We start from the raw sequence: 26884 nt of genomic DNA, 5'->3' as shown, positions 1-26884 counted from the left end.
TTGGCTAAAATACTACAATCCCACTCCCCAAGTAAAGCAATATTGTTTCATTAAATTATCAATGACATTTAGTGAAATAGTAATGCAAATGTTTTGTATCTTGCACCAAAAAGTTCTGAAAACGTATTGTGCATGTTTAGTCTTCAACCATTCAAGGAAGTAGAAGATCTGAGGTTACTTTAAACCAGATCTTTCACATTAGTGTTCTGCTGAAGATTTAGGATGCTGGCTGGAGCCACGGCTTCTTTTCCCTGGGAAGCTAGAGGCATGGAGTGGAGATATTTGCATAAGTATAAATTCAGTGATGCAGCTATGCTGGGGCAAATCCCTAGCATAGATGTGCTGCACTGGTGCAAACCAGGACTTACACCCAGTGCAGTTTATCCCAGTTTTAAACAGGGGTGCTGGAACAATTTGTATAATAGGTGGGTGCTGAGAGCCACTGAACCAAACTGTCAGACCTCTATATAATGGAAACCACTTTAAGCCAGGGGGTGCAGGACCACCCCCAGCACCTCTACTTACAACACCTATGGTTTTAAACATTCTCTATAAAAGTGCTGCAGCAGTTTCAAACTTGTAAAAACCCATTTTACACCAATGTGTTGCAGCTACACTGAAGGTCTGCACTGGAAGACAGGCCCTAAGGAGTGAATGCAGATACTGGCAGAAAACAGAAATGAAGGGAAGACAATGTGAATGGAGGAGTGGATTAAACCAGGATGTAATCAGTGACTAAAAAGAGTGCAATGAGGCAAACTATGCAAATAGTTCAAAGGCTCCTCTTTCTGCCTTTCACCCCAAGCACATATTGAAAGAACAAAAGGGAAGAAGAGAGCAAAGAAACAACATATAATAAAAAGAAATAAAAAATCCTTAACAAAATATTGTATTATTTCTGCACAGAAAATTCTCCCCCAGGGAGAAGCAAGAGAAAGAATGAACCACACATGACAGATGTATGTCATGTTGCTTACTGCACTACTGAAAGGAGCTCAGATACTATGGTGAGGACGGCAGTATAAAAACCTACACAGAATATAAATTAAATACTTAGCACAAATTAAAGGGAGTAAGAAAGGGAAAGAAGGAAACATTAGGACTGAAGAAAGATTCTGAAAGACGGAAGGAAAGACACCAAACTACATGGCAGAAGAAAAAATGGAATAAAGAGGAAACAAAGAATAAATGCTAAGAGAAATTTGGTAACTATTTTTTCCTTTTATTTTATGCACAGTCCACTATCAAAATGTTGGACAATAAAATAATCCAGACAACACTGCTATCTGTAAAATGCATTGCAGACAGTGTATTAGAAAACATACTGGGGTACAGTGTTGAGATGGGAAAGGTGTCATGGTGGTGCATGTATTTTTTACCCTGGCTAATAAGGTTAACTCCTCTGGCATATTTTTCAAGCCCTGAACTGAATACTACTGTGAACATTTGGCAATTTTGGAGTTTCTGTGCTTTTCAGAAGATTCAACTTCAAACCTTTGCTGTATTTTAGATATCACTGATAACACCTACAGGTCATAATGCTGATTCCACTTTGGATCAAGCGTATTCTTCACAGTATCTGTAGAATGGCATTGGCCAGATCCGTCGACCACCACTTTAGCAAATGGATCAGGAAGTCCTATAGGAGGGGAGGAAAAACTCATAAAAGGGCATGCTTGAAAACTGAGAAAAATAAAATGATAATCAATACACAGGTGTGATTTTTTTCTTGTATGTTGAGTAGTTTGAAAAGGGTCATATTTAATCGGAGTCTGTCATCATCACAATTTCAGCTCCAAGTAGGTTAACGTGACGTTTGCATTAGAATATTCAAAATTCAGGATAAAATACTTGCTCTGAAAGTTTTCAGATATTTTATATTCTCTACAAATATGTAAAAATAATGGGCGTCTTCTGTATACACACTGACAAAACTACAATGTTACACTGCCTTTAAGTAGATCAACAAACTGAGCTTTGCAACAATGCTCTAAAGGTGACCTGCAAAGAAAAAGAAAGGGTTTTAACCTTATTTGCTTTTTCCTTCTGCTATTTTTACACTTGCCATTCAAATCTTGACTACTTGGGATGGCACTATGGATGACTGGAGGCCTGTTAGGACAACATGAAATATACCAAACAAGGGCAACCTGGCTGAGAAGGGAAGTAATTTCCATTCAAACGCTTTAAAAATGTTTGTTTTTTAATCCCTATAAGTCAAATATTTATGGAGAAAAGCTCGTTATATAAGGGTATAACCACTCTCAGCCTTTTGGACTCTGTGTAAGTTCCCAACGAACAGCCAACAAGGACTCCACTGAAGTCACAGAAGATAACATTCCTGGTATTTAAGTTAAGTTAAAAGCAGGATTTTTTAGTTATCCTTGCTAATTATCTGTATTATGGTAGTATTTACAGGCCCCAACTGAGATGAAGGCCCCATTCTGCTAGACACAATACAAAACACATAGTAATAAACAGCCTCTTCCTTACAGACCTTACAAACAAAACAAACATTAAGGCTTTACGGTCTTCTTTATATATCATAAGACCACAAAAAAGGACACACATCCATCTTTTTCCTCTTTGCAGGTTATCCTAAATTTAGGGTCTGCCCTTTTGGATTCTCCTGCTTTACCTACCAATCTCATTTGGAAGGAAGTTGATTATATTTATATTTGTGTATATAGATATATCCATAGATATAAATATACAGCAGACCCTCGCTAGAGAGCGCATCGCTATTCGCGGATTTGCATATAGCGCGGACGCGATGATGGGTCCCAAATTTAAATAGGGATCCATGGTAACTCAGTACCACACATGGATCCCGAACCCCGAGTTCTAGCGAGGGTTCGGTGTATATTTGTGCGCGCGCGCGCACACACACACACACACACACGTGTGTAGTTAAGAAGAATCCTCTTTCCCTTTTTCATTTTCCCTTTCAAAATATCATGAAAACTAGTGGAAAGTGCATAATTTCAGTTCAGGGCAGGTGAATATGTATTCTGACTTGCTCGTTAATTATTAAAAAGTATATCTGCTGGTTAGACCAAAGGAGCTGTTCTACGGTAAAATGTTTCAATATATATTTATGTATGTGATACTAGTTTTTCTGAACGCCTGCAATTTGCCTGAGAGAAGTTACTCAGAATGAAAAAAAAAAAAAAAAACTCCCCACTCTAAAGTCAGTACCAATATAACTGGTACATATGTGGGGGGAAAAAACACAGAATTGTTTGCTTAAAAAAAAATTACTGCACATCATCAACCAATCATACTATACAAACACCAAAAAGTGAGCAGATCAATATTTTTAGATGAAAATCCTTCAGATTTATTAGCACCAAAAATATCTTCAACCCATAAGCTTTCTTACCCTCTCCCACACCAGTCCAGAGGAGTTGTTGATATTTTTGTTCATTTTTTTTGTTTTTTTGTTTTTTGTTTTTTTTTTAAATTTAAAAAAATACTCCCAGGATGATTGCCAGCTTAAAAAGTTACAAGCGCTGAAGAACAGTGGGTTGGAAACACCACTATCCCCTTCAACATATGGATGTCAATGCACTATGATGAGGTGTTAAAAGTAGCGTACAGAACTTATGTAACATGTACCACATATATGAATTCATAAATTTTAATAGCTACTTACGGAAAAAATCCTTTTTCACCAAGTTTTTTGCACATAGTACTGCAAGGGAAACAAGAAATACATAATGAAATTACTGGTCATTAATATTTTAGAATTTTTTTTTTTATCTTCTCAGCATTCCAGAAAACCCAGAACAAAGTAAAAATCAACGAACATCAGAGATGTGTGCAAGGAAACAAATTGTGATCACGGGCCATTTTTAATGTTGTGTGAAGTAAACACAGAAGGCTGAGCCAGAAGTTCCTTCTTTTCACAGTTACCCCAGGGTCAGCTGTGGTGGAAGTTACACAGAGGTGTTGTTCTCAGTATGTGAGCGCTTTCCAGCCCTTCAGACATGGCCATATTTTTAATCTAATTTTATCTCCAGAACATGCTAATATGTAGAGGAAGGATGGAACTGCATCAAGAAAGAAAGGCAAGTGCCTCTAGAACAGATTAGGGTGATTCCCTATACCGTATGCCCTCTTGACGTAATTCCTGATGGACGGTGATAAATTACGCCACATGAAGTTAGCTTGCCCAGTACAACCATACTCTCACAAATTAAAGATTTAGAAGGCAAAAATCATTTAGAGTTGCCATTTGTGTTTTCAGCTGTTATTCTTGATTCTAATTTTGCAGTTTCAGTTTCTCACTTTGAAAACTGGTTGCTATGATAGTACAAGCCAGCTTTTAAAATGCGTTCAATTCACACTTTATTAGAAGACAAAAATAACCAATCTCCAGAGGGTATTCATGGTACAGTTAGTAAAACATAATAAGGATTTAAGTAGGTGGTGTACACATGTAAGGAACACTTGTGGAACAAGCTTTGCCTTACATGAAAAATAAGAGTCAGATCAGAAATCATTTCAATTTAAAGAGCTGAAAAATCAGAACATAATGGAGATTGACTGAGGATCTTTTTGCCTCAGACGCATATGCTAATCTATTAGCTACTTGAACTGTAAACTATGAAACAAAAACAATTTGGTTCTTTTAGAAAATATCTGCTCTATGTGCAGAACCTTCCGGTTTATTAACTGTTTAAATTTGAACAGTAAAATGATTTTCTCGTTGCTTAAAAACCACAGATAAATATTAAATACATCAATCTAAATCCCACCATAATCAATACATCACCAGAAGGTAAATTATAACCATTTCATGGCAATTTTTTCATAGAATCAAAGTAATTGTCTAAATAGGATCAGGTTTGTAAGGTTTTAGAAGTGATTTTTCTGTAAAAAAGTTCATCTATTTTGAAAACCAAATGGGTCTGAATAACGGAGACATACCTGTACTAAATGAAGTTGTTTTAAAATATTTTAAAAACAAGACTGATAGAGAGATCTAGTCTCGAAATGTTGTACAGAGAATTTCCCTCCACACAAAAAGGCTTTGTTTAAGCTTTCTATTGAGTAATGACAGCTATACGCATTTCCTAGTTGATATACCTTCATATTTTTTCCCACTTACTGTGTACCTTTCTGCTTTATCTGCCCACCAGCAACAAAAGAATTAAGATGCTTGAACACCAGAGACCTAAAATCTACTGGTTTGACCTAGTTCTAAATAACTTATTAGAGATCTGTCTTCCTTTCAGTTCTATATAAATAGCAAGACTTTCCATATGTAAATTTGGTGGGTTAGTCAGACTCACCAGTCTAGATTGACTGGTATTCCTGCTTTTACACCATCTATCAAGGAAACTACCCGGATGAACTTTTGTCTTCCTGCTCAGGTTTCCCCATTATCTGTCTTCTTAACCCCCAGAGAAAGATTCCACCCTCACTACATGAAACTTCAAAAACAACCTTCTGAATAGGCATCAGAAGCTGGGTAGAGTCTTGGAGATCTGAATTAAAGAATCAGATGGTAGAATCACTATAAGAACTCTTTTCTTGACAAGAGCACACTAAAAATGAACTGAATGGGAAAATCCAACCACATGAAATTGTAGATGACCACTCAGAAAAGAAGGTGGCCGAATTCAAGAACAGTCCAATATTTAATCTTTTGTGCTGGTTAAAGACAAAAAAGCTACAATTATCAGCACCACATAATCACCCAGCTCAACTGAGGCAGTTTTCTTCCCTCTCTTTGCCGACAAAGTAGCTATGTATTTACAAGTGATGTTTTTATGAAAGACTTGCACTTCGCAAAATTGAACAAGACCTTTTAAATAAAAAAACAAACAAGCACTTGGACAATTTTACATATCACACTGTACTCAGAAAAAAAGTAGAACAAGAGCACAAGAGATATGGAGAAAGGCTTTACTACTAAGCTGGACACTACAAACGGCAGAATTTTGAAAAACATGAATTATAAATGGATTCCTATTTTTAAAGTTCTCTTCTGTTTGAAAGTTCCCTTTTAGGGGTTATGAGTCCTTCACCTAGGATGATATTGCACTTTCAGAGGAATGGAGAGAAGAAACAGGCAATGATGCAGCCGAACAATCAAGTAAGTATTTACAGCCCATGTCCATGCCCTTAATGGCTGAGGAGATAGTATTTTTACAATTTCTGTAGCCTCTGGTAATAACCAGCCCGAAGTTAACATCCATTGCTATAGTTATCAATTTGTCTTCATTAATTTATTTTCAGAAACATGGTTTCTTTTGTCCCTCTAATCGTGTTACTGCCCAAGCAAATAAGCTATTAAAATATGGCAGTTAATATTATAATTTTAAAAGAGAGCAAGTCAAATGGAATAATATTGGTTTAAATTGAAGAAAAAAGGGGATGATACAGAGCAATCATATGCAAGTAATAAAGTTTTATGAAAGGATACTAGTGCTGAGTAATCAGTTAGCTATGAAAGAAATTTTGTGGTCCCTGAAGAAACAATGGCAAATTGAGAAAGACACTGTGAGTCCTGAGATAAACATTAGAGTAGAATAGATTGTCTCTATTATCAGAGTTTGGTGGCTCCAGACAAGTCTTGTTTATTTTTGGAAACTGAAAACAAGCCTTTCTCAAAAATGATTGAGAGATTTCTTTGCAATCCAAAACCAAGGGAAAATTGGAATGTGTTGGCAAAAAGGGGAAAATGCTTCCCCCAACAATAACCTTCTCTTTCCAAGAATGGATTTTAAAAAAAGAAAAAATCAAGAATGAAGATAATCGCCTGCAAGGGTGGAAATAAATTACAAGGTGACAAGACATGCATACAAAAATTACTTACCAATAATTCTTGTTCTCTGAGAATGGTGCATCTGTGCAATGCACGCCCACGGCCACAGAGATTCAGAAACCTTCTAGAAAAGCAGTGCCCACTGGGATATTATGAGCACCCCCTCAAGGCACTAAAAATTATCAGGAAAAAGCCCAAAGGTTTTATTTGGCAAATACAGTGGGTGGGAACTCCCACAGCTAACTGTGAAAAGGAGCAACAGAGGTGGTCAGGAGCTGAACAGCCTTTTATAACCGTACCTTGAAATATGCGCTTCCAACATACACTGCTTTTCTTGAAGTTCCCAAAGCTCAACGGTGCTGGTGGCTGCATTCCACAAACTGAACTCATTTGGAGAAATACAATTACTCATCGTAAATATTTCCCCTATGTGAGGAATACCCTTCCCTGAACTGATCTGTAGAGAACTACCCTCTCCAAGACTAGCTTATTCTATGATCCCTACGAGTAGTTAACCAACTAAAAGCCTTAGAGTCAGGTGCAATCGATGTGCACTATAAAACGTTTTTAAATATGCCAGAAAAAAGTTTTATATATAATTTTTATGTACAAATGTATATCTCGATTGTATCTCTCCTCCACCCCGTCACTGTTTAGTGTCATGTTCAAGGCACATACAGGGCCTAGCTTAATGGAGCCACACTGTGAATGGCACTTCAGGAGCTACCACCATTGAAATAAAATATTACTCTCTAATTAATAGACTGAATGCGATACATTTTTTCCAAATTTTCTAGTGACTTCTGTTTATAAAGATACTGATATAACAGCATCTGCCTCTTTTTAAGGCTAAATGATAAACTCATCTTTCCTTGGGAAATACAGAATCTAGTAAACTTGATAACTTAATGCTATACTCATCTCTGAAGAACTTTATTCACAAGTAAAAATAAAACAATGGCCATGCCACCTAATTCTCAGGTGGATCATAGAACGATCCACTCCGCTTTGGCACAAACCACAGGAAATGCCTAGAACTGGTACAGCACTGTGTTAGACATATCAGTCAGTCACAAGGAATACTAATATCAGAGCTGTTAACTTAGCCTGAAATACAGTAGTCCTGGTTCTAGCCACTGTTACTGGTTCTTCCTTTAAAGAGATGGGGTGAGAGAAGGGGGTAAGGTGATAAGCTGAGGGAAAGCATGTAATGGGAACCTTCCAACACAAACCGAATAATTCAACTGCAGACAGCTAACGTTGGCACAAAAGAAGATGAGAATTTCAGCTGTCCCTTGATACCTAGATTTTAGGCATGTATTCAACCACAGAATGGGATGGCAATCTGATATACAAGACAGTCATATAAAATTCCTAGGATGATGTAATGAGAGGACAGCTACTAAGCTCAAGGTGCCCAGAGATTTGAAGTCTTACTCAACCAAAGCGCACATAAATAAATCAAAAATTAAAAGCAATTTGAGGAATCACATGATGCAACGGAATTGGCAGGATGATTCGTCAATTCCTTTACGCTGGCCAGTCTTCTCTGAAACCTAGTTTTCTTGCAGCCTGAGAACTGTCACCAGGCACAGCTCAGCTAAAAACTGAAAGAGTTCTCCATTCACTACGCCCGCATTCATCCAACAGTGAAAGTTTTGGCAACCAGCTACTACAATGATGAGCACTTTATAAATACGCAAACAGATAGCTAACCATCTGCACAATTCCATAAAGTAGAAGGGTGGTAGGATTAAATGAAGTTGGTGAACTAAAATTTAAATGAATCCATGTAAATAAACAGCTTCTGGAGAGTCTTGAGCCAATCAATATGTCATTCAAATTATGTAATGTCTAAAATATAAAAAAAAGCCTTTTGAGAGAAAAATTATAAAGCGAAGTCATCATATCCTAGGAGTGTTTCACACTGTCACCATGTCATAAGCATACAGGACATAAACAAGTGAAACACAGGTGATGGGAATTAGTTTTTAATTTATCTTCAGAACATAAGAACTGCCATACTGCGTCAGAACAATGATCCTTCAGGCCTAGTATCTGTCTCCAACAGTGGCCCATACCAGAGCTTCAGGGGGAGTGTACATCAGAGGACAGTGTAGTGATCCACCCATCTTCCCCTCCTGGGCCACAGTGAGTCTAACGCTGGCCCTGCTTGGAGACCTCCCTGAAACCCGCTAGAGGCCCCTTAAGGGGCTCTGGACTCCTGGTTGAGAGCCACTGATCTAGATATTGCCCAATATAATTGGGATGAGAGTTTAGACTGCATGCTTATATATATATATTTTATTTTGGTAACTAACTTTGACTCTTTGCCTATCACTTAAAAAAATCTATCTTTTGTAATCAATAAACTTGTTTTACAGCTTATCTTTACCAGTGAGTTTGCCTGAAGTGCTTGGTAAATCTACTCGGGTTAGAAAAGCAGATGTATGTCCACTTCCCATTCATGAACTGGGGAACCAATTAATAAACTTGCACTGCTTAGGAACATGCACTGCAGCCCGAGCCCAGCCACAGGAAGAGTGCAAGGAGGGGAAGAGTGCCGGCAACAATGGGACAGGCGTGCGCCACAAACCCTCAACAGTCGCCTGCCGAGTGCTCGCGAATTGTGCTAGTTCATCCCCTGCCCTGACCTGGCCAATAGGAGCTGCGCTTGTGGGTGGGGCAGCACACGGACATGCCGGCTACTTCCCAAATAGCCACGTGATGTGGAGGCTAGCAGGGAGCCTGCCAGCCCCTCTGTGCAGTGCCACCAACCAGACAGTCAATGGCCCAGTCAGCGAGCAGCCAGGATCCTTTTTCGACTGGGAGTTCCAGTCAATAACCGGACACCTGGTCACCCTAATCCTAGCTAGTCTGAACTCCCAGCTCCCAAGAAAGTGAGTCTTTCTCCCTGTTCCAAGGTCTTATCAACATTAAGATTTTTTGAAAAAAGTTCCCTGGGGTGTGAAAACTTGTGTTGCTAAGGCTCTCGTGTTTGCCAGCATTTTCAACACGATCACTACCATCTCTTCTAAGGAAAGTTAGTCAACAAGAATGCTGGTGGCTCTGAAAGCCTTGTATATTCTAACAGTTACCACACTAATGCAGTTGCACCAGTAAGCAGCTGTGATGGTAAATTTTTGCCATAAATTATGATGTAGACATAGCTTAAGACCTTGAGTACATTACAAGTTACACTGATTTAACAGAAGTGTTTTGGGTTTATTTATAATTTTGTTTGTTTAAATTAGTATAAACCCCCTTTGCAGACACTCAAATCAATTTAAGCCTGGCTTATATAACTTTAAGAATGTCCACATAGGGGTTTGCACTAGTGAACAACAAAAGCTGTTTTAAAAATACACACACTTTAGTTAAACCATTGCAACTTGTATTAACAACAAGGCCTCAGATAACTAGAATCGTAAGCACAAAAGGCTTTACAAATGAAAACCAACAAATTGCATTTTACCATGAAATGAACTGGAAACCAACATGAAGATGAAATATGCTCCATGCATGAAATGCAACTCAGTAAATGGGAGGCTTCATTTTTTTTTTTTTACCAATTTAAGGTTTTTGGGTAGCCCAGGGAAGACAGCACTGCAGTAAAACAATCTGGAAGAGACAACAGGACTGCTCTGTAGACATAAATACATGTGCCAAGATACATTTGCACACCAACTTCACACATTATATATTTAGGTCATTTAGCAACTAAACACATATATTGAGGCCTTATATGATGCAAAAACAAGTTCAATTCAGGGAAATGTATCAAACCAGAGAAGAGCAAGAGAATGCTTCAGGAATCTGAGTCTTACCATTACATATCTGCTTTAATTTTAAAACAAATTATTTTTGTAATGCTTTAGTTAGTACGTCGGGAACATTGAGTATATTCACTTGGCTGAAAAACATTTGTGGTAAATAAGACGGCTCATGTCAGCCATGTATCAATAAAATTATTTTTTATTTACTATTCTAACACACATTTGTGTTTTCAAAATTGGAGTTGAATGAATCCTATTTTCCATTTTTCTTGCTTAGATTATGATTTCATTGCCTGCCATAATGTCCCAATAAACCATTCTCAAAACCATGTTTTTAGTCATATACACAAATACATTTCCCAGTCTCTTTAATTTTCATTTATGTTATATATAGTAACAGTAAATATGTTTGAATCCAATCTTCTGTTTGTAAGACAGCACAAATTAAGACTGGACAATTCCTTAACCAAGGGAAAATTCAGACTGAGGACAAACAAATTCAAGAGGAATTTTCATGTGTGCAAGCTTGAACTTTGTAGAAAAAAATAATTTACATTGCCAAGAAGTTTTCTGTACTCTTCTTACTCCTGCTGCTAATTACTGAAGAGCTCTCTCTTGCACTGACTAGTTTTAGCTTTGGACTTATTCTACAGCAAAGTTATAATGTTGTTTTTATGACATCAGGGTCTGTTGCTATGGAAATTATTATGATGTCACATTATTATTACAGCTTTAGTCACACAGCATAAAAAAAATCATACATGTAGTAAATACACAAGATAAATTGCAATCTAAAGATGCAAATACAGAAGGCCATTGCAGGAAACAGGACAAGCAATTCAAATAGCAAAACATGCAGTTATATCTAGCTTCAGAGAACTAGTAGGATTTCAGAGGAGATCTGGAGGAGGAAACAGAAGCTTCTTGGAAAATGCTGATACGGAGTCTGTTCTGAGGGAAGAGGGTAATATGTAAGAAGGAGAAGAGTTGAAGGGAGGATAAAGTTTTACCATTGGTAACAGAGAAAAAGAACATATTTATGATACTCTAGAGGAAGAGTGACAGGATTTGGCAATTTCCTGGATGTGATGGGAAGAGGTGAAGGATAGAAGGCGAACATAATAATTGCCATACTGGATCACACCAAAGGTCCATCTAGCCCAGCATCCTGTTTTCCAACAATGGCCAATGCCAGGTGCCCCAGAGGGAATGAACAGAACAGGTAATCATCAGGTGATCCATCCCGTCATCCATTCCCAGCTTCTGGCAAACAGTAGCTAGGGACATCATCCCTGCCCATCCTGGCCCATGATAGACCTATCCTCCATGAATTTATCTAGTTCTTTTTTGAACCCTGTTGTAGTCTTGGCCTTCACAACATCCTCTGGCAAAAAGTTCCACAGGTTGACTGTGCGTTGTGGGAAGAAATACTTCCTTTTGTTTCTTTGAAACCTGCTGCCTATTAATTTCATTCAGTGACCCCTAGTTCTTGTGCTATGGAGAAGGAGTAAATAACACTTCCTTCCTGACTTTTTCCACACGCAAAGATGATGCCAAAGCTACAAGTCTGGTTGAGAGAGTGAATGGTCTCAGCAATGAAAAAGTCTGGAAGAAAAATGACAAACTCACTCTAAGCTTGAGGTGGGCTTTCTCCAGGCCCACCCAAGAGATAGGAATAGGACAGAGGGAGTAAGGAGCTAGGGTGGAGAAAGCAGATTTAGCACTGACTTCATTGCAACATAAACCAGAAGAGAAGGTGCATTGCAAGGGGAATAACAAACTGCATCTTTAAAGTTAAATATATATATATTTATATTACACACACACACATATATATACATACATACACACGATTAAAAATGAAAGCGGGCTTAGGTTGTCAAATGCTAAGTTATGCCCAGTGTGTGAATGATCCTCTTTAAAAGAATAAATCATTTAAAAATTAAATTGAATTCTTAAATATATCTGGTACATTTAAAAGTTTGTTTTTTTTAACTGCAGAACAATTACAAAGCAATCTTTTGTGCCTGCTTTACTGTGACCAGTTTGAGGCAAATCCTTTATAAACAGGTGCCCACATAAGAAAACTACAAGACTGTATATACTGTTGAATAATATTCTAGAATCTAAAGTATTTTTTTAAAGTAAGTCTCTACTCCTGCATTTACAGATAAAACTTTCAAAATGTGAACTCAGTATAAGCAAATGCAGTAATGTTTCCCTGAGTCTGTAGATAGCCTTAAACAATAGATTTGAAAGAAATGTGAATTCATGTTAATGTGTTGTTGACTATGAAACCTAGTGATGATTTAGAGGATGATATTGATAACTATTTCACTGATTAGTTTACTTACTGTTATGACTAAATCTTAGCCTTAATCATAGATATTTTTAGTAAAAGTCATGGACAGGTCACAGGCAACAAACAAAATTCACGGCCCCTGACCTGTCCATGACTTTTAATATATAAATACCCCTGACTAAAACTTAGCAGCTTCTTAGGCCCCGGGCGCTGTTGCTCTGGGGGACCTCAGGACACTGCTGTTGTGGGGAACCAGTGGTCAACGGCTAGCCCCTGCACTGGCCACAGGGGCTGACTGCTCCTGGGGACCGCCACCCCTGGGACCGCTGCTCGGGTGCTTCTCCCGGGATCAGTCATTGCAGCTGCAAAAGTCACAGCATTCGTGGAAAGTCACAGAACCTGTGACTTCTGCGACCTCCATGACAGAATCGCAGCCTTTTATGATATGTGGTAGCAGATACTGTGGGAGGGTGCAACGTGTAGCTAGCTATCGTCAAGGGTTATGATGATTAATTTGTATTGCTGTAGCTCTAGAAGACCCCAGTTAGGATCAAGGCCACGTTGTGCTATCCACAAACACAGAGGAAATGGCAAACTCTGCCTCAAAGAACTTACCGTCTAAAAAGACATGAGCAGAGGAAAGAAATATATATACAAGCAAAGTAATTAAGCTGGGAACAGGTGTACAACTTGTTAGCATCGTGTTTGAGTTTATTTTTATATAAACACTCCATACAGTCTAATCTCCCACTGGAGGCTGATGGCTACAGTGTAGTTCTTGGGGAAAGAAGCATTATAAAAAGTCTATTTGAATTTGTCTAGCAGTGCAAAATGTTCCCCTCTTCCCAGCTCTACCAAAATAAAATATATGCTACTTTTCCTACTCTTTACTCAAAAACTTACTAAAAGTATTAGCATGTGGAGACAATGGGCTTGTCTACACTGGCACTTTACAGCGCTGCAACTTTCTCGCTAGGGGTGGTGCTGGTAGCTATGCCCTTTCTGGAGGTGGTGTTTTTAGAGCACTGGAAGAGCTCTCTCACAGTGCTCTGCCGCGACTACACAAGCCACATCAAAGCGCTGCCGTTGCCAATGTAGACTAGCCCAACGTGAATGTGCAGCAGACACAATGATGAGATGGATTACAATGGCTCCTACCCAGCAAGCCAACATGTGTACTACTAGAGGATTAAACAGATTAAGGTCTGGTCTACACTACAGAGTTAGGTTGACACAAGGTAGCCTACATTGACCTAACTATGTAAATGTCTACACTAAAATTTACATAACTCACCCACTACACTGACTTAATAACGCAACTTCCACGAGAGGCACAGAATCAACATTGATGTAGTTATGTTGATGCAGTGTCAGTGTAGACACTGCGTTGCTTACATCAACTGTGACTGGCTTTCAGAAGCCATCCCGCAATGCCCCACACTGACAGCATAACTGGTACATAATTGGCTCATGCGCCGCTGACACAACGAGCAAAGAATAGACATGCACCAGTGACAGAATTATTGTGGCAGCTGTATGCCAACATAAATTAGGTTGACTTAATTTTGTAGTGCAGACATGCCTTAAGGCTTTAAGGTACTAGAATAACATGCACATTCAGGGCTAGTCTATACTGGGAACTTATACAGGTATACTTATATTTCACTGGGGTGTGAAAAATCCACACCCGAGAGACATAGCTATTCCAACCTAGCCCCCAGCATAGACAGCACTACATCGATGAAAGAATTCTTCCATCAATCTAGCTAGCACTTCTCAGGGAGGTGGATTACCTACACCAACAGGAGCACCCCCATCTTGTTAGCATAGGTACCTTCTACACTGAAGCATTATAGCTGCAGCTGTGCTGATGTAACAGTTTACGTGTAGACATACACTCAGAATTAGACTCTCTCTGAGACAGTCTACCAGTGATAGCTGGTTTGTTGTTAGTTGCCTGGTGGTTAGAGTAAGGGTCTTGGAAATAAACCCATAAGTACTGAATCCAACTCTGCCAAGGGAACACAGGTTAAATGACTTAGCCAACACTACTTATCTGTGCATCAGTTTCCCACACAGCTGTAAAATGCGAATACCATTTACCTCATAGGAGTGTTATGAGTTAGTATCTATTACATTGTGATCCCCTGTCCATCTTTTGTATTCATCTATTGTTTCTTGTGTTATATAAGTAAAATCTGATATTTGTATGTCAGGTTTCAGAGTAGCAGCCGTGTTAGTCTGTATTCACAAAAAGAAAAGGAGTACTTGTGGCACCTTAGAGACTAACCAATTTATTTGAGCATAAGCTTTCGTGAGCTACAGCTCGCTTCATCGGATGCATAAAAGTGGAAAATGCTGTGTGTATAAAAACATTCTCACTGCATTTTCCACTTTTATGCATCCGATGAAGTGAGCTGTAGCTCACGAAAGCTTATGCTCAAATATATTTGTATGTGTTTGTACAGTGCCTAGTCTATAACTGGGCACTAATTTATAATTGGAGCCCTAGACCTTAAAACAATATAAATACAGAATATTTAGCATCTGTAAAGCACTTTGAGAGCTTCAGATGAAAGATGCTATATAAAAATAAAGTGTTATTAAAAGATGAAATGCTTAACTACTTTTTACAGTAAAGAATAAGATGTCCTTGAAGCACCCAATAATTAAAGAGTTTTAATTTTGACAAATATATTTATGTATTTCATCCCAAAGTATACCATTCAGGTGTCCACAGCACAAGAACAGATACCAAAAGATCTTGATTTTAGCTCAAAATAGATTAAAAAAATAAAAAAAACTCACATGACCATAGAACTCAAGTCTGTTAAACTGCAGAAACAGGAAAGAAATTGCAAAACAAATATGTTTAAAGCACAGCACATGGTTATGCTACAAGAAAATGAACACTTATCATTGCCAATATCCAAAAGCAACCAATACCGTGACAACAGATAGCAATAAATTTACAGAGAAAAAAGGACCGAGTCCAAAACTAAGATTATGTTTACTAATCTTCTGTCTTTTCACATGTCATCACCATAGAAAAACTATTTCAGCCTTTTAAACCCAACCAGTAGGTTCAAGCATTATAGTTATTTTAACACAAGAGTCTGCTCTTAAAATAAACAAATAAAATAGGTATTTCTTTCAGACCCTATGGAACACGTGGAGTGGGGGAGGGAAAGACATGCTGCCCTTCAGGTCTCACCGCAATAGTTCATTTTAGAGACAAATTGTTGTTTTCTCTACCCAATCATCATCTTGGAAACCATTAATATGGCTTTCTGAGACTGGATCCCAGCAGTCTGCATGTAATATACAGTGTAATACAATCATTAAAATAAGTCCCAGCTGTAGAAACACAATGCTATGCTGTTGCTAATGTGCATGTACCGATAATGAATGGTCGTCTATGCTTTAATCTGAATAAAGCTCCCAACTGCTCTGTCTCTTCTTGCCAAAAATTCTCCTTCCTCCTCCAGACTGTTGTTGCATTCCAATTACACTGCTGATTGGAATGAAACTACTTCAGGGAGACTACACACACACACACTTACTTTTAGGATACTGTTCCTGAGACACAAACTGTTTAGAACATTTTGAACACTTAGCGGACACTACCTTTCTGCATGTTTTGTGAACTTTTTCTACCCTTTACAGATGAGATTTTTCTCAGAACTGAAGTTCAAGAAAGCATGCACGCACGCACACACACATGTTCCAGCAGGACACCCTAGTACTTTAAACATTTCTAACCAAATTCTACTGTCTTCTTTAATTGCTGGCATGCTACCCAGCAACTTTTATTTCTCTGTTTTTTCCCCAGATACAAAAGAAAGGAGGTATAAAATAAAGTGAAATGTTAAGAAAACTAACAAGGGGAATTGCAATTAACTAAAAATCTAAGTACAAATTAAATTGTCATGCAGCTTTAAATATTAAACATGTGGCAAGACAAAATATGAAAAATCTTAATTGAAAAATATACAAAGAATATCGTTTATCCCGTCACTGGCTTTTTTTTTTTTTTTTTGGCGCAGTTAATCTTCATTCACTTCGAAATATTTCCGAGTCCTCAGATTTAACAGAAAGGGCTTTTTCAAGAGAGCGAACTGCAAATTATAAAACACCCCCATAAACTAAAGAGTTATTTTTAGTTAATAATAAAGTTAATACAATTTTAAAAGGTTGTACTTAATTATAACTATAAAGGAACACTCTTGGGTGGTAAATATTCCACATTTAAATTTCACAGGTGCACATGCTGAGAGATTAGGATTTTAAATGTTTCAATGCCATTCCTGCTCATGAGAATGGAGGGGAGACAGCAATAAAGCTACCCAGGATCACTAACATACCAATGCCACTGGGGTTGTTCAGCTAAAAGGCAAGTTTTCATCGTGCAGTAAGGGGTGTTAAGATTTTTTTTTTCCCCCACTCTCTGGTTTACAGTTACAGCATGTATTTTAAATATGGAGATTTCACTATGGGGTGCCAAATTGAGAGCAGTCAATAACATCCCTTATCCACCCCAAGTTTTTAAAAGGGACAACGTAAACTTAGAAATTCAGATAGAAATGTGGGGTTTTTAAAAACTACATTTTTACAAGTCACATCTAAGAGGCATATAACTAAAAGAAAAAGTCTTGATTTCACTTTATTGTATGCATTTGAAAACACTTTGCATATAGTAACTTTCACTGTTACCCCTATATATTCAATCAGTTTCCTTTTTGAGATTTCCACAAAAGAGAGACAATTGTTAAGTGGTTATAAAGCCACAAACATTAGCAGACAGACTCAAAGGCATGAGGTACCTTCAACTATTAACTTCATGTTTTGAAATTTTTTTTGCATTACAGTAGTGCCAAGAGGCTCCAATCAGGATAGCAGCTGCATCCTGATAGGCACTGCCTTGCAACGTATAGACAGGTTTCAGAGTAACAGCCATGTTAGTCTGTATTCGCAAAAAGAAAAGAAGTACTTGTGGCACCTTAGAGACTAACCAATTTATTTGAGCATAAGTACTCCTTTTCTTTTAACATATAGACAGTCCTTGCCCCAAACACATCACAAGCACATTTACAAACAATCAAAAAGAATGGCAAATGACAGACTAGATTTCATGTTGATGGGGTCTTTTTAACACTAAGAAATACAAATCACTTCTGCAACATATTTCACCTGTTTGGAAATTAAGGCTCTCCCATGTCAGACAAAATTCCAGTACTGTTTTGAAATAAATAATGTCAAATTATTCAAACTACAACAGGAACTAATGGTCTACAATTATCTTTCAAAATTATAATTCTAAATGATTTAAAGTATACACGTAAATATTGACTCATGGCCTGGTTTTTAATTAAAGTTTTGTTTATCTGGAAGATAGTCTAAAAGAATGATTCAGCTAATAATAAAATTACAACACATTATCAAAATACTTTAGTGCAACATTAAAGCCCAATTATTTTAACAGTGCAAAAATACAAAGAAAACCCAAAAAGGAAAAAAAAAAATGTCGTTAGCCTGAAATCCAAGTGCCAGGCAGAAGAGTTTCTGAACAAAATATAAAGCCTTCTTTATTATATATTAGAATAATTTCTACTATTAGAAATTTCATCCTTAGATATTTCTTTAATAATGATCAGAGTTCTAATTTATCCTTCACATAACATACATTTGTGAAGTTCAACTTAGCCGATTTGCATTTGTTAAATAAAACTTAATACACAATGTGTAAAAAAAACACCTATTTTAAAAGGTTCACATAAGTCTGCCTGTAAGCATTTTGTCAGTAAGAACAAAGTAAATCTGCTCTCCAACTAAACAAACAGCAAAATCAATAATTCACCAGAGTGCAATCTAAGGAATCCAGAAAATGAAAGCATGTCCTAATAATCTGAAATACTATTTGAAGGGCTGCAAAGTATACTAGAAACTAATTTTATAGTGATTGTGTACATTTTTCTTCTTTCCATTAGATTTACTGTACTCAATTCTGTTATCCTTATAACTCTAATAAAGGTTTTAGGGTTAGTATTTTAGGTTTCCTGCTAAAACTAAACAAAACACCAACTATGTGCAAGCACTTAACATACACTCATGCAGATTAAAATTAAAAAAATATGAAAATGTCATATTTATCATGGAAGAAACATTAGAAAAATGCATGGCAACTTAACCAGTAATCAGTCATCTCGTCCAGTAATAAAACACTGGGACATAGTCTCCAAGGCAATTTTGAATTTCCGTAAGAAAAAAAAATATCAGACTCCAGTAGTCTGCGCCTAGGATGCCTGAATGACTTGTGGACACAGCCAGATGGAGTCTGCCTAGATTTGCCATGTTTAGACTCCTGTTTTAACATCATGATGTCTACTTCACAGTATTGTTTTACTGTAAACAAAGGGCTTCCTTTTCCACTCCTCCCTCTTACCACACTCCAAGCCAAAAAAAAAAAAAAAAAAAAAAAAACCACCATACACCCATAGAATTCTTAGCACAAGGGACTAACGTATTCACATTTCCTTGATTCATTCGGTGATGGGCTTACTGCCACTCACGTCAAAGTCTATTCATGTGTCCAGGTTTTATTTTACATGGCTGTCATGGAGTAAAGGAAGAAATTATTCTGTAACCTTTGCAATACAGACAGAAGAAAAAGAACAGTATATTAAAATCTCATTGGAGTATACTTGCAGGTCTCCTATATGGCAATGCAATTTTGTTTCTAAGTGGATGTATACAATTTCAAATCTAAGGAACTCCCATTTTTGAAGAACTTGTGGCATGCTTAGATCAAGTCTAAATAATACAGTAGCAAAATGTGTGCGTCCACCTGTATCCTGTATCAACTGGCATGTCCACCATTGCCTCAGCCAGTGAAACTGAACCAGTGGTGGCACTGGTGGGACATTTTAGGAAAACAAAGGCTAGTGTGAAGACTTTGTATTTCCTGGTCTAGCACGGATGGAGCCTCTCAGACCAGTCGGGATGCTTCCAACACACAATTATTTTTGTACAGTAGAAATGTTGTTCAACTTCCCTAGTACCCCCAAGACTGCCCTTCTTGAATGTAGGAAAAGCAGTTAGCACATCATAAATGCACTGCAAATTATTAATTACAATAATACTGAACAATTCTCCAGCCAAAAGGCAAAATTTAACAAACTTAAATTATTAACTGCCAAAATGCTTATCTGAAAAACTGAACATTTTTGGCAGTCAACAAAGCCTAATGTGCAGGTAAAAAGTTAACGATTTCATTTCTCATATCTGTAATAAATTCAGATTATAATTTACATTCCAGTAAGCACACAAAGGATTGGAGAAGGAAATTCAATAAAGGTAACTTAAATGACCTATTTTAACTGTTGCATTTGTACTGTGATCCTTAAATTACAAATTAAATGTATCTCAATTTACTACAATATGAAGAACAATTAGCCCTCCACACAAAAAAAAGTGAACTGGAGATCAAAAGCAACACTGGCCAAGGTTAGTTAGTATCTCTAATCTTGAAGGAAGCGGCAATTAAACACAAGTGAGAGACAAAGGCTATGTCTACATTGGCAACTGAACAACAAAACTTTTGTCTTTCAAAAGTGTTGAACCCCCCTTCCTCTCCCTCCCGCCCCCCCCGAAAAAAGACAAAAGTTTTGGCGACAACAAGCACCAGCGTGAATGGCGCATTGTCGGCAGAAGCGCTCTCCTGCCGACAATGCAAATGCTGCTCTTTGGGGGTGGAATTTTTTTGTCGGCAGGAGAGCCGCCAAACAGCAGCTACACTGTGCAACTTTTAGCAGCACAGCTGTAGCGACACAGCCGTGTCACGTAGACATAGCCGAAATAAAGTCTTCCATGAACATACATTGTATACCCTTCTAAGACATATGTATAAAATAGCTTTAAAAGAGTTCAGAAGCAACTAAGAGCTGCCCCACCTATAACTCTGAATCACTAATGCATTCAATTCTTACCTCTTTCCTTAACAACTGGTATGAAATCCATAAGACAATGACTTCAGCATATTACCTAAGAAGAGTCAAGATCCATTCTGTTTCTAACAGAACTAATTTCAATCTTCTTGAATAGAGTAGTGATTTGCCCAAAATTATTTTTAAAACGTCGTATATCAAGAGTCCATAAAAAAGCATAGGAGTCTTTCTGTGAAGATGAATGGATCGAAAAGGGTGGAAAGGCAAATTCACTGCTTAACAAATACAAATGAAGAGCATTATAGGGAAAAAAGGGTTGACAACACCAGAGATAAAGAAAATGTACAGCTCTGTTCTGTCCAATATATTTCATGTATCTATGAAAATGTACTAGAGGAAAAAGACATTCAACAAGAAACAGAACCTTAAGATTTGTTTCATTGCAGTAAAACTCTCCATCACTGAATGCTCTATAGTAGAGGAAACAATACAATAAACTGATGATCTAACTACTAGCTGGACAAAAATGCCTTGAATTTTAAAAAGGTCTACTGACAAGAGAGACCAGTAACTAACAGCCTCCTGCATATTAGGAATTATAAATGACTGAAGCTTGTCAGGCATCAGGTCTACCCAAGTCTCTTTGTCCAGAGCTAAAGATCACCTACGCAATTTAAATAGGAAAACTCTGAATTCTGTCTCTTTGGAAACACAGATCATGGTTATAACCATGGTCCCATTGATACATCCAGCTACTGTTGATACTACTCCAACAGTTGAACCTAGCTGAGCCTAAGTTATCTGTCGGTCATAGTTTCAGAAAGTGTTGAGCTAGTCCTGGAATACTTATTCTAAATCGAATTTTATGGTTTCTAGGAGTGTGTTAAATAAGTTATAAATGTGTGTGTGTGAGTGTGAGAGAGAGAGATAAAATGAATTACAGATAAATTTAAAATAGATGGATAGAATTTCCTCTTATATGTCAAGATCTACAGTCTCTTTCCTAGAACAGCTGATGACATCACAGACACCGAATACAGAACAAGGAGCTGTGTTCCCTGCTCTGCTCAGTTGTCTGTGATCTCAACATCTGTTCCAACACAGAAATATAGCAGCCTAAATTTAAATCCTGGCAGGTTAAATAGATTAGATTTTATATAATCTTTCAGTTCATCTTTAAAGGTGACCTGCATATGATTATTTTTAATATTGTATTTGTGCCCCTTTTTGCTTCTTTGTGATATATAAATAAGTACTGAAAGAGCAGAGATTTTGTGTTTGTTTTTGTTTTCCAGGTGCAAGGCTCTACTTCTTTTTAAACCTTAGAAATATGAAGTTTCACTCTCTCCCAATTTTGCTACACAGCTTCTTGAGGATCTCAATCATAGACTAGAAGCTCCATTCAGATCTTAAACAAGGAACAAACATTTAATCTTTCTCCCAAGTGTTTATTAGGCCTCAATATTTAACAATAACAAAAGGTTTTAGAGAGTGACTAAAAATACCTTCCTCTAAACTATTCAGTCTTCCATCTCTTGTGATGGGCTATAATTTCTCTAGTTTTTCAATTATCCATAAAATTCTAGAACAGACAAGACTTAAATAACTACTACTTAAAAAAAAAAAAAAGCAGTGACAACAACTTTCTGGCCTTCTATATAAGTAATACAGCAGCATGAAAGAGCACAAGCCTCTTTCCCCTCCCCCATTTTTGAAGGTTACCTTTAATGCTCTCTGAATTGAACCTCCTTTGTACCTTGATAAGTAACTTAACTCTAAGAATCCACAAATATATCCTCTGTTGCTAATGTAAGGAACAAAGATGTTTGCAAGATACTGTTTGTTGCAGGACCATTCAGCACCAGGCATGTTGTCAGCATGAAACAAACAAGTTACCTTTAGTGAGCAAAATTATAAGGATCAAAGAACAATAATATGTTAAGCAACATTTATGGGTAGTTACGCAAAAGAGACACAGACACAAAATTAATGGAGCTCTGCCTCTGCACATCAGTGAATGGTTTACACAGCAGCTAGGTAGCGTAATTCTTAGTGCAGGTAGACATACACCCACTAGCTCTGTTCAAAGTAGTGCCTAAAAATAGCAGCATGAGCATAGTGGCAAGGGCAGTGGCTCAGGCTAGGCACCCAAGTACTGTACAATCCCACCTGGCCCCCAGGAGATGTATTCAGGCAGCGAGCTTCAGCTATTATAGCCACACTGCTACTTTTAGGCTCTTGGTTGAGCAGACCTAGCACAAGAATGTCTACCAGCGCTGGGAATCACACCTCCCAGCTGCTATGTAGACACACCCTCAATCATGTCACACTTACATTTCAGGCACATATAACCCCTTCCCTCCAAAAGGTGAAGCTGACAATGGTCACAATATTGGAGTGTTTTTAGGCGGCACACAAACATACTAGAATATAGTTAAGGACCACAAAACTAACCAAACACACCTAACCTTCCAAAAGAAGTATAAATAACCCAACCATCCAATTTTGATCATAAATATAATTTTGCTGTTCGGGATGTGTTGAGACAAAGAATAGGAAAAGATACAGTTTTAAAAATCACATATTTGATGTGATATGAGCCAAACCAGTCTGAGGTTTAAACTGCTTCTGCTCAATGCTCATCCCATTCAGAGACGATGAATCATTTCCCATTTGGCAACACTTCTGCCTACAAGGCTGTCTTTTGTGAGGTTTCTCCTGTATTCTTGTAATAGATTTACTAATTTAGTACACCTGACTGAGTAAAAAATATTATTGCCAGCTGTCAGACTAGACCTTGTCCTGTTTATCAGACACATCTGAACAATCCTGTTCTGCCCCAATCATAGAAACAGAATGCTCCTTACTAAGCCCAGTGTAGTAAATTACTTCTTAATATTCTTGTTTTTCTTACACTGACAAAATAACAAATCATCATAGATTTAAAGCAACAGCAAAATAAATTTATCTACAGCAGTTGGGCTCATACTGATTTATCCAATAACCACATTTTTTTAAAAAAAGTGTACAGTTGCTTTTCTAATCATTCTGTCTTTGAATTCCGAATTTAGAGAAACAGAGGTCTGAGTATTTTATAAAAAAGTAATTTGAGGTCACAGGGAGCGTGCTCCAGTTTTTCAGGCAGCCCTCCACAACTCTTTGAAACAGAAAGGAGAATGAAAAAGGTTTTTTTTGGGTTTTTTTTTTAAAACCCTACCCTCTTAAGGCTTTGTGTGTGAATAAAGAACTGCATTTAATTCCTCTCTCAGTCTGGACTGTATCTTAAGGGGGTAGAGGTTTAGGTTAAGGAGACCACAAAATATACATTTTTTAAACCTACCTGTAATAAACACTAGGAGAATCATTTGATAGAATTCACTTCTGCTCCTTTTACTCTCTACCAGCTTAAAATTATCCACAAAACCAAGCAAAACCTACCGATTTCATTTAAAAAAGAAAAAAAAAATCAATCTGTATTTAGAATTTGGCTTTCCAAATTGTCGATGTCAGTTATGCAGACATGAAAAGATAGATACTCTGCTTCCAGGGAACCTACAGTGCACAAAATGTCTGAGATCCAAATCCAGTTATAAAAATATATTATATATATATATAATATATATATATATATAAAAATAAATTAAGCTGCTATTTTGATGTATTTATACTCTTCCAAATATTTTAAAAGCCAGTAAGGTATTCAGTGCAACCCATCTCCACTGCTACCTCTTGGCCAGTAAGATCAACAAGAATAAGAGAAGCAAAAAATCAGGGTGGGTTTTGTTTGTTTTAAACACAAGCCTATTTTCTCTTCAGACCTCATCTTCAGACAGACAAGAAGCTGCACCTTTACCTCCAAGATTCAGACTTGGCAACAATGATTCCATGTTTAGATCACTTTAGGGCAGCAATACTGCAATATATTTTACCTGGGACGGACTCAGAAGGTCATCCAAAAACTAGCTGGTTCAACATGCAGACATTCACCTTCTACATGGAGCAGAGCACATCACAACACCACACCAGCTGCCTATTCAGCACTGGGTACACTTCTAGGCTCTGGTCCTTATCTTTAAAACCATGAATTTGGCTTAGGCTGAAGTCTTGACTACACATGGCATTATTCAGAAATAGCTCTGGGTGTGAATATTCTTATTCCAGAATAAGAGTGCCACTCATGAAGTTATTCAGGAATAGCTATTGCACTTCAAACTCACAACCTACCTTAATCTGAATTAACCTTCAAGTGCAGACAAGTGCTCAGTAGTTATCTGAAGGACCACCTCTCATTACACATCCTCTGTGGCAATAGGGACAGAAAGGGTGGTGAAATCCAGGTTCTAAGGGTATGTCTACACTGGAAACTTCAAAGCGTGTGTGTGGTCGTGCATGAGTGCTGGGAGAGCGCTCCCTCAGTGCTTGGAGCCTGTTACACTAGCACTTTAAAGCGCTCAGACTTGCTGCGCTCAGGGGGGTGATTTTTCACACCCCTGAGCCAGCAAGTTAGAGCGCTATAAAACCTAAGTGTAGACAAGCACTTTAAATCACTAGGACTAAGGTGTGAAAGGTATCCTCAACTAAAGGGCCCTTGGGTATGGTATTCAGTACAAGCAAAAGTTAAGGTATGCCCAAATCTGGCCACATTCTGGGCTAGAGGCAAGAATCATGATTTGATCTTGTTCTTTGGAACTCTAAAGTAGCCCATAGTAAGGAATATCTCACATAAGTTAAATACATGATCATAAGAGCAGCCCAGTGCAACCACCACAATCTTTTCATTTAATGTGAACTACACAGACTACCAACTTTAAAACAAGTGAGTTGTAGAGAGAGTTTCCGCCTAATGTTTGGAATTCCTTGTGTTAGAACAATCTTTTGGTCAAAGTTTCAGGGAGAAGGGGTGAGTTTTTTTAAAAAATAGTTTAAAATAAGACAAAGTAATACTGCAACAGTTGCTTTTATACATGTTGTATACAGATTACTGAGCTCCCCATTACCATTGCAAAAGAATAGCTGAATTTAGAGAAAACATATATGGGTGAGAGTACACACTTTTAATGACACTGAACACAATCTTGCAACCCTTACTTATGCAAGTTCTCCCTTTAAAGTCCATGGGGACTACTCATGTGAGGGTTGCAGAATCAAGGCCACTGTGTGCAAACCCTCCAGACTCAAAACTGTGCGTCAGTGCAACCTCATTTACTTCTATGTACACACTAGTATCTTACATTTTGCCTATTACGTTTATAATACACTGACTAAAAAATGTACACTGTTAAAAAATGTAAAGATTTCAATGCACAATATTCTTACTCATGTTTGTATGCACGAGTTTTGCTCTAGTGTCTTATGTCCACTTGTTCCAATTGCTTGTCTGCATACTTTAATAAAGCACCTTACTCCCAACCTCATGATCAAATGGTGCCAAAATTCCCTATTTCTACTAATATACCAACGGCTTGAAAAGTTTATGCAACATATGCTACTCTGAACACTAACCCTATTAGCCAGAATGATCAGTACCTGGACTATCATAGACCTACAGCTCCAAACACCTCCTCAAGGCCACACTATCTTCAATTTAAAGGAATAAAACAGCTGTATAAAGTATTTAATAACATTGTTAAACAATCGTAACTTAGTATGTCTTGCTTGTGTAATTCCCTCTTTCCCTTTCTGCTTCACTCTTTCTTTCCTCCAATATCCATTATGGAGGATCTTTCCTTACATTGTCTTCATTGTGTACTTCTCTTTTTCTACTCTGACCCTCCACCCATTTATGTCTCTATTTCCCCTACATTGTATTTGCCATCTCCTCCCCTATATTTTCTCTCTCCTTTCTACTCCCAAAATATCAGTTCTGAACTTAAGTTTAAAAAATGTATAACCACTCCCTCCCACCTACTTCCATCCCCATATTCTACATCGACATTTCACATATTGAAAATTTTCCCAGTATACACTAGTGCACTGAATCCACATTAAAGGTTTGCATTTATGCAGTACATCAATATAGTTACACTAAAAATCTCCAGTTAAGGCCTTGTCTACTCAGAGGAGTTAACTGACATTGAGTTTGTGCACA

General features: G+C 37.5%; 1 protein-coding gene across 5 annotated transcripts in view; it reads right to left on the bottom strand.

Moving 5' to 3' along the window:
• The window catches only part of SMURF2 (SMAD specific E3 ubiquitin protein ligase 2), a 96064-nt gene that overhangs the window by 55336 nt on the left and 13844 nt on the right, over nt 1–26884 (bottom strand). For 2 of the 5 annotated variants that reach the window (XM_048817486.2, XM_048817488.2), the window contains exons 2-3: nt 3656–3694; nt 1531–1639 (exon numbers count right to left, since the gene is read on the bottom strand). In XM_048817486.2, the coding sequence (XP_048673443.1) occupies nt 1531–1639; nt 3656–3694 (148 nt within the window). Of the gene's footprint in view, nt 1–1530; nt 1640–3655; nt 3695–19041; nt 19071–26884 lie in introns of those variants that run through there. The other 3 variants (XM_075119214.1, XM_075119215.1, XM_048817489.2) reach the window with 2 other exon arrangements.

The sequence above is a fragment of the Caretta caretta genome, chromosome 14, assembly GCF_965140235.1.
Source record: "Caretta caretta isolate rCarCar2 chromosome 14, rCarCar1.hap1, whole genome shotgun sequence".
Lineage (NCBI taxonomy): Eukaryota > Metazoa > Chordata > Testudines > Cheloniidae > Caretta > Caretta caretta.
Note: the sequence above shows the minus strand (reverse complement) of the source record. Positions and strands in the feature narration are given on the sequence as shown.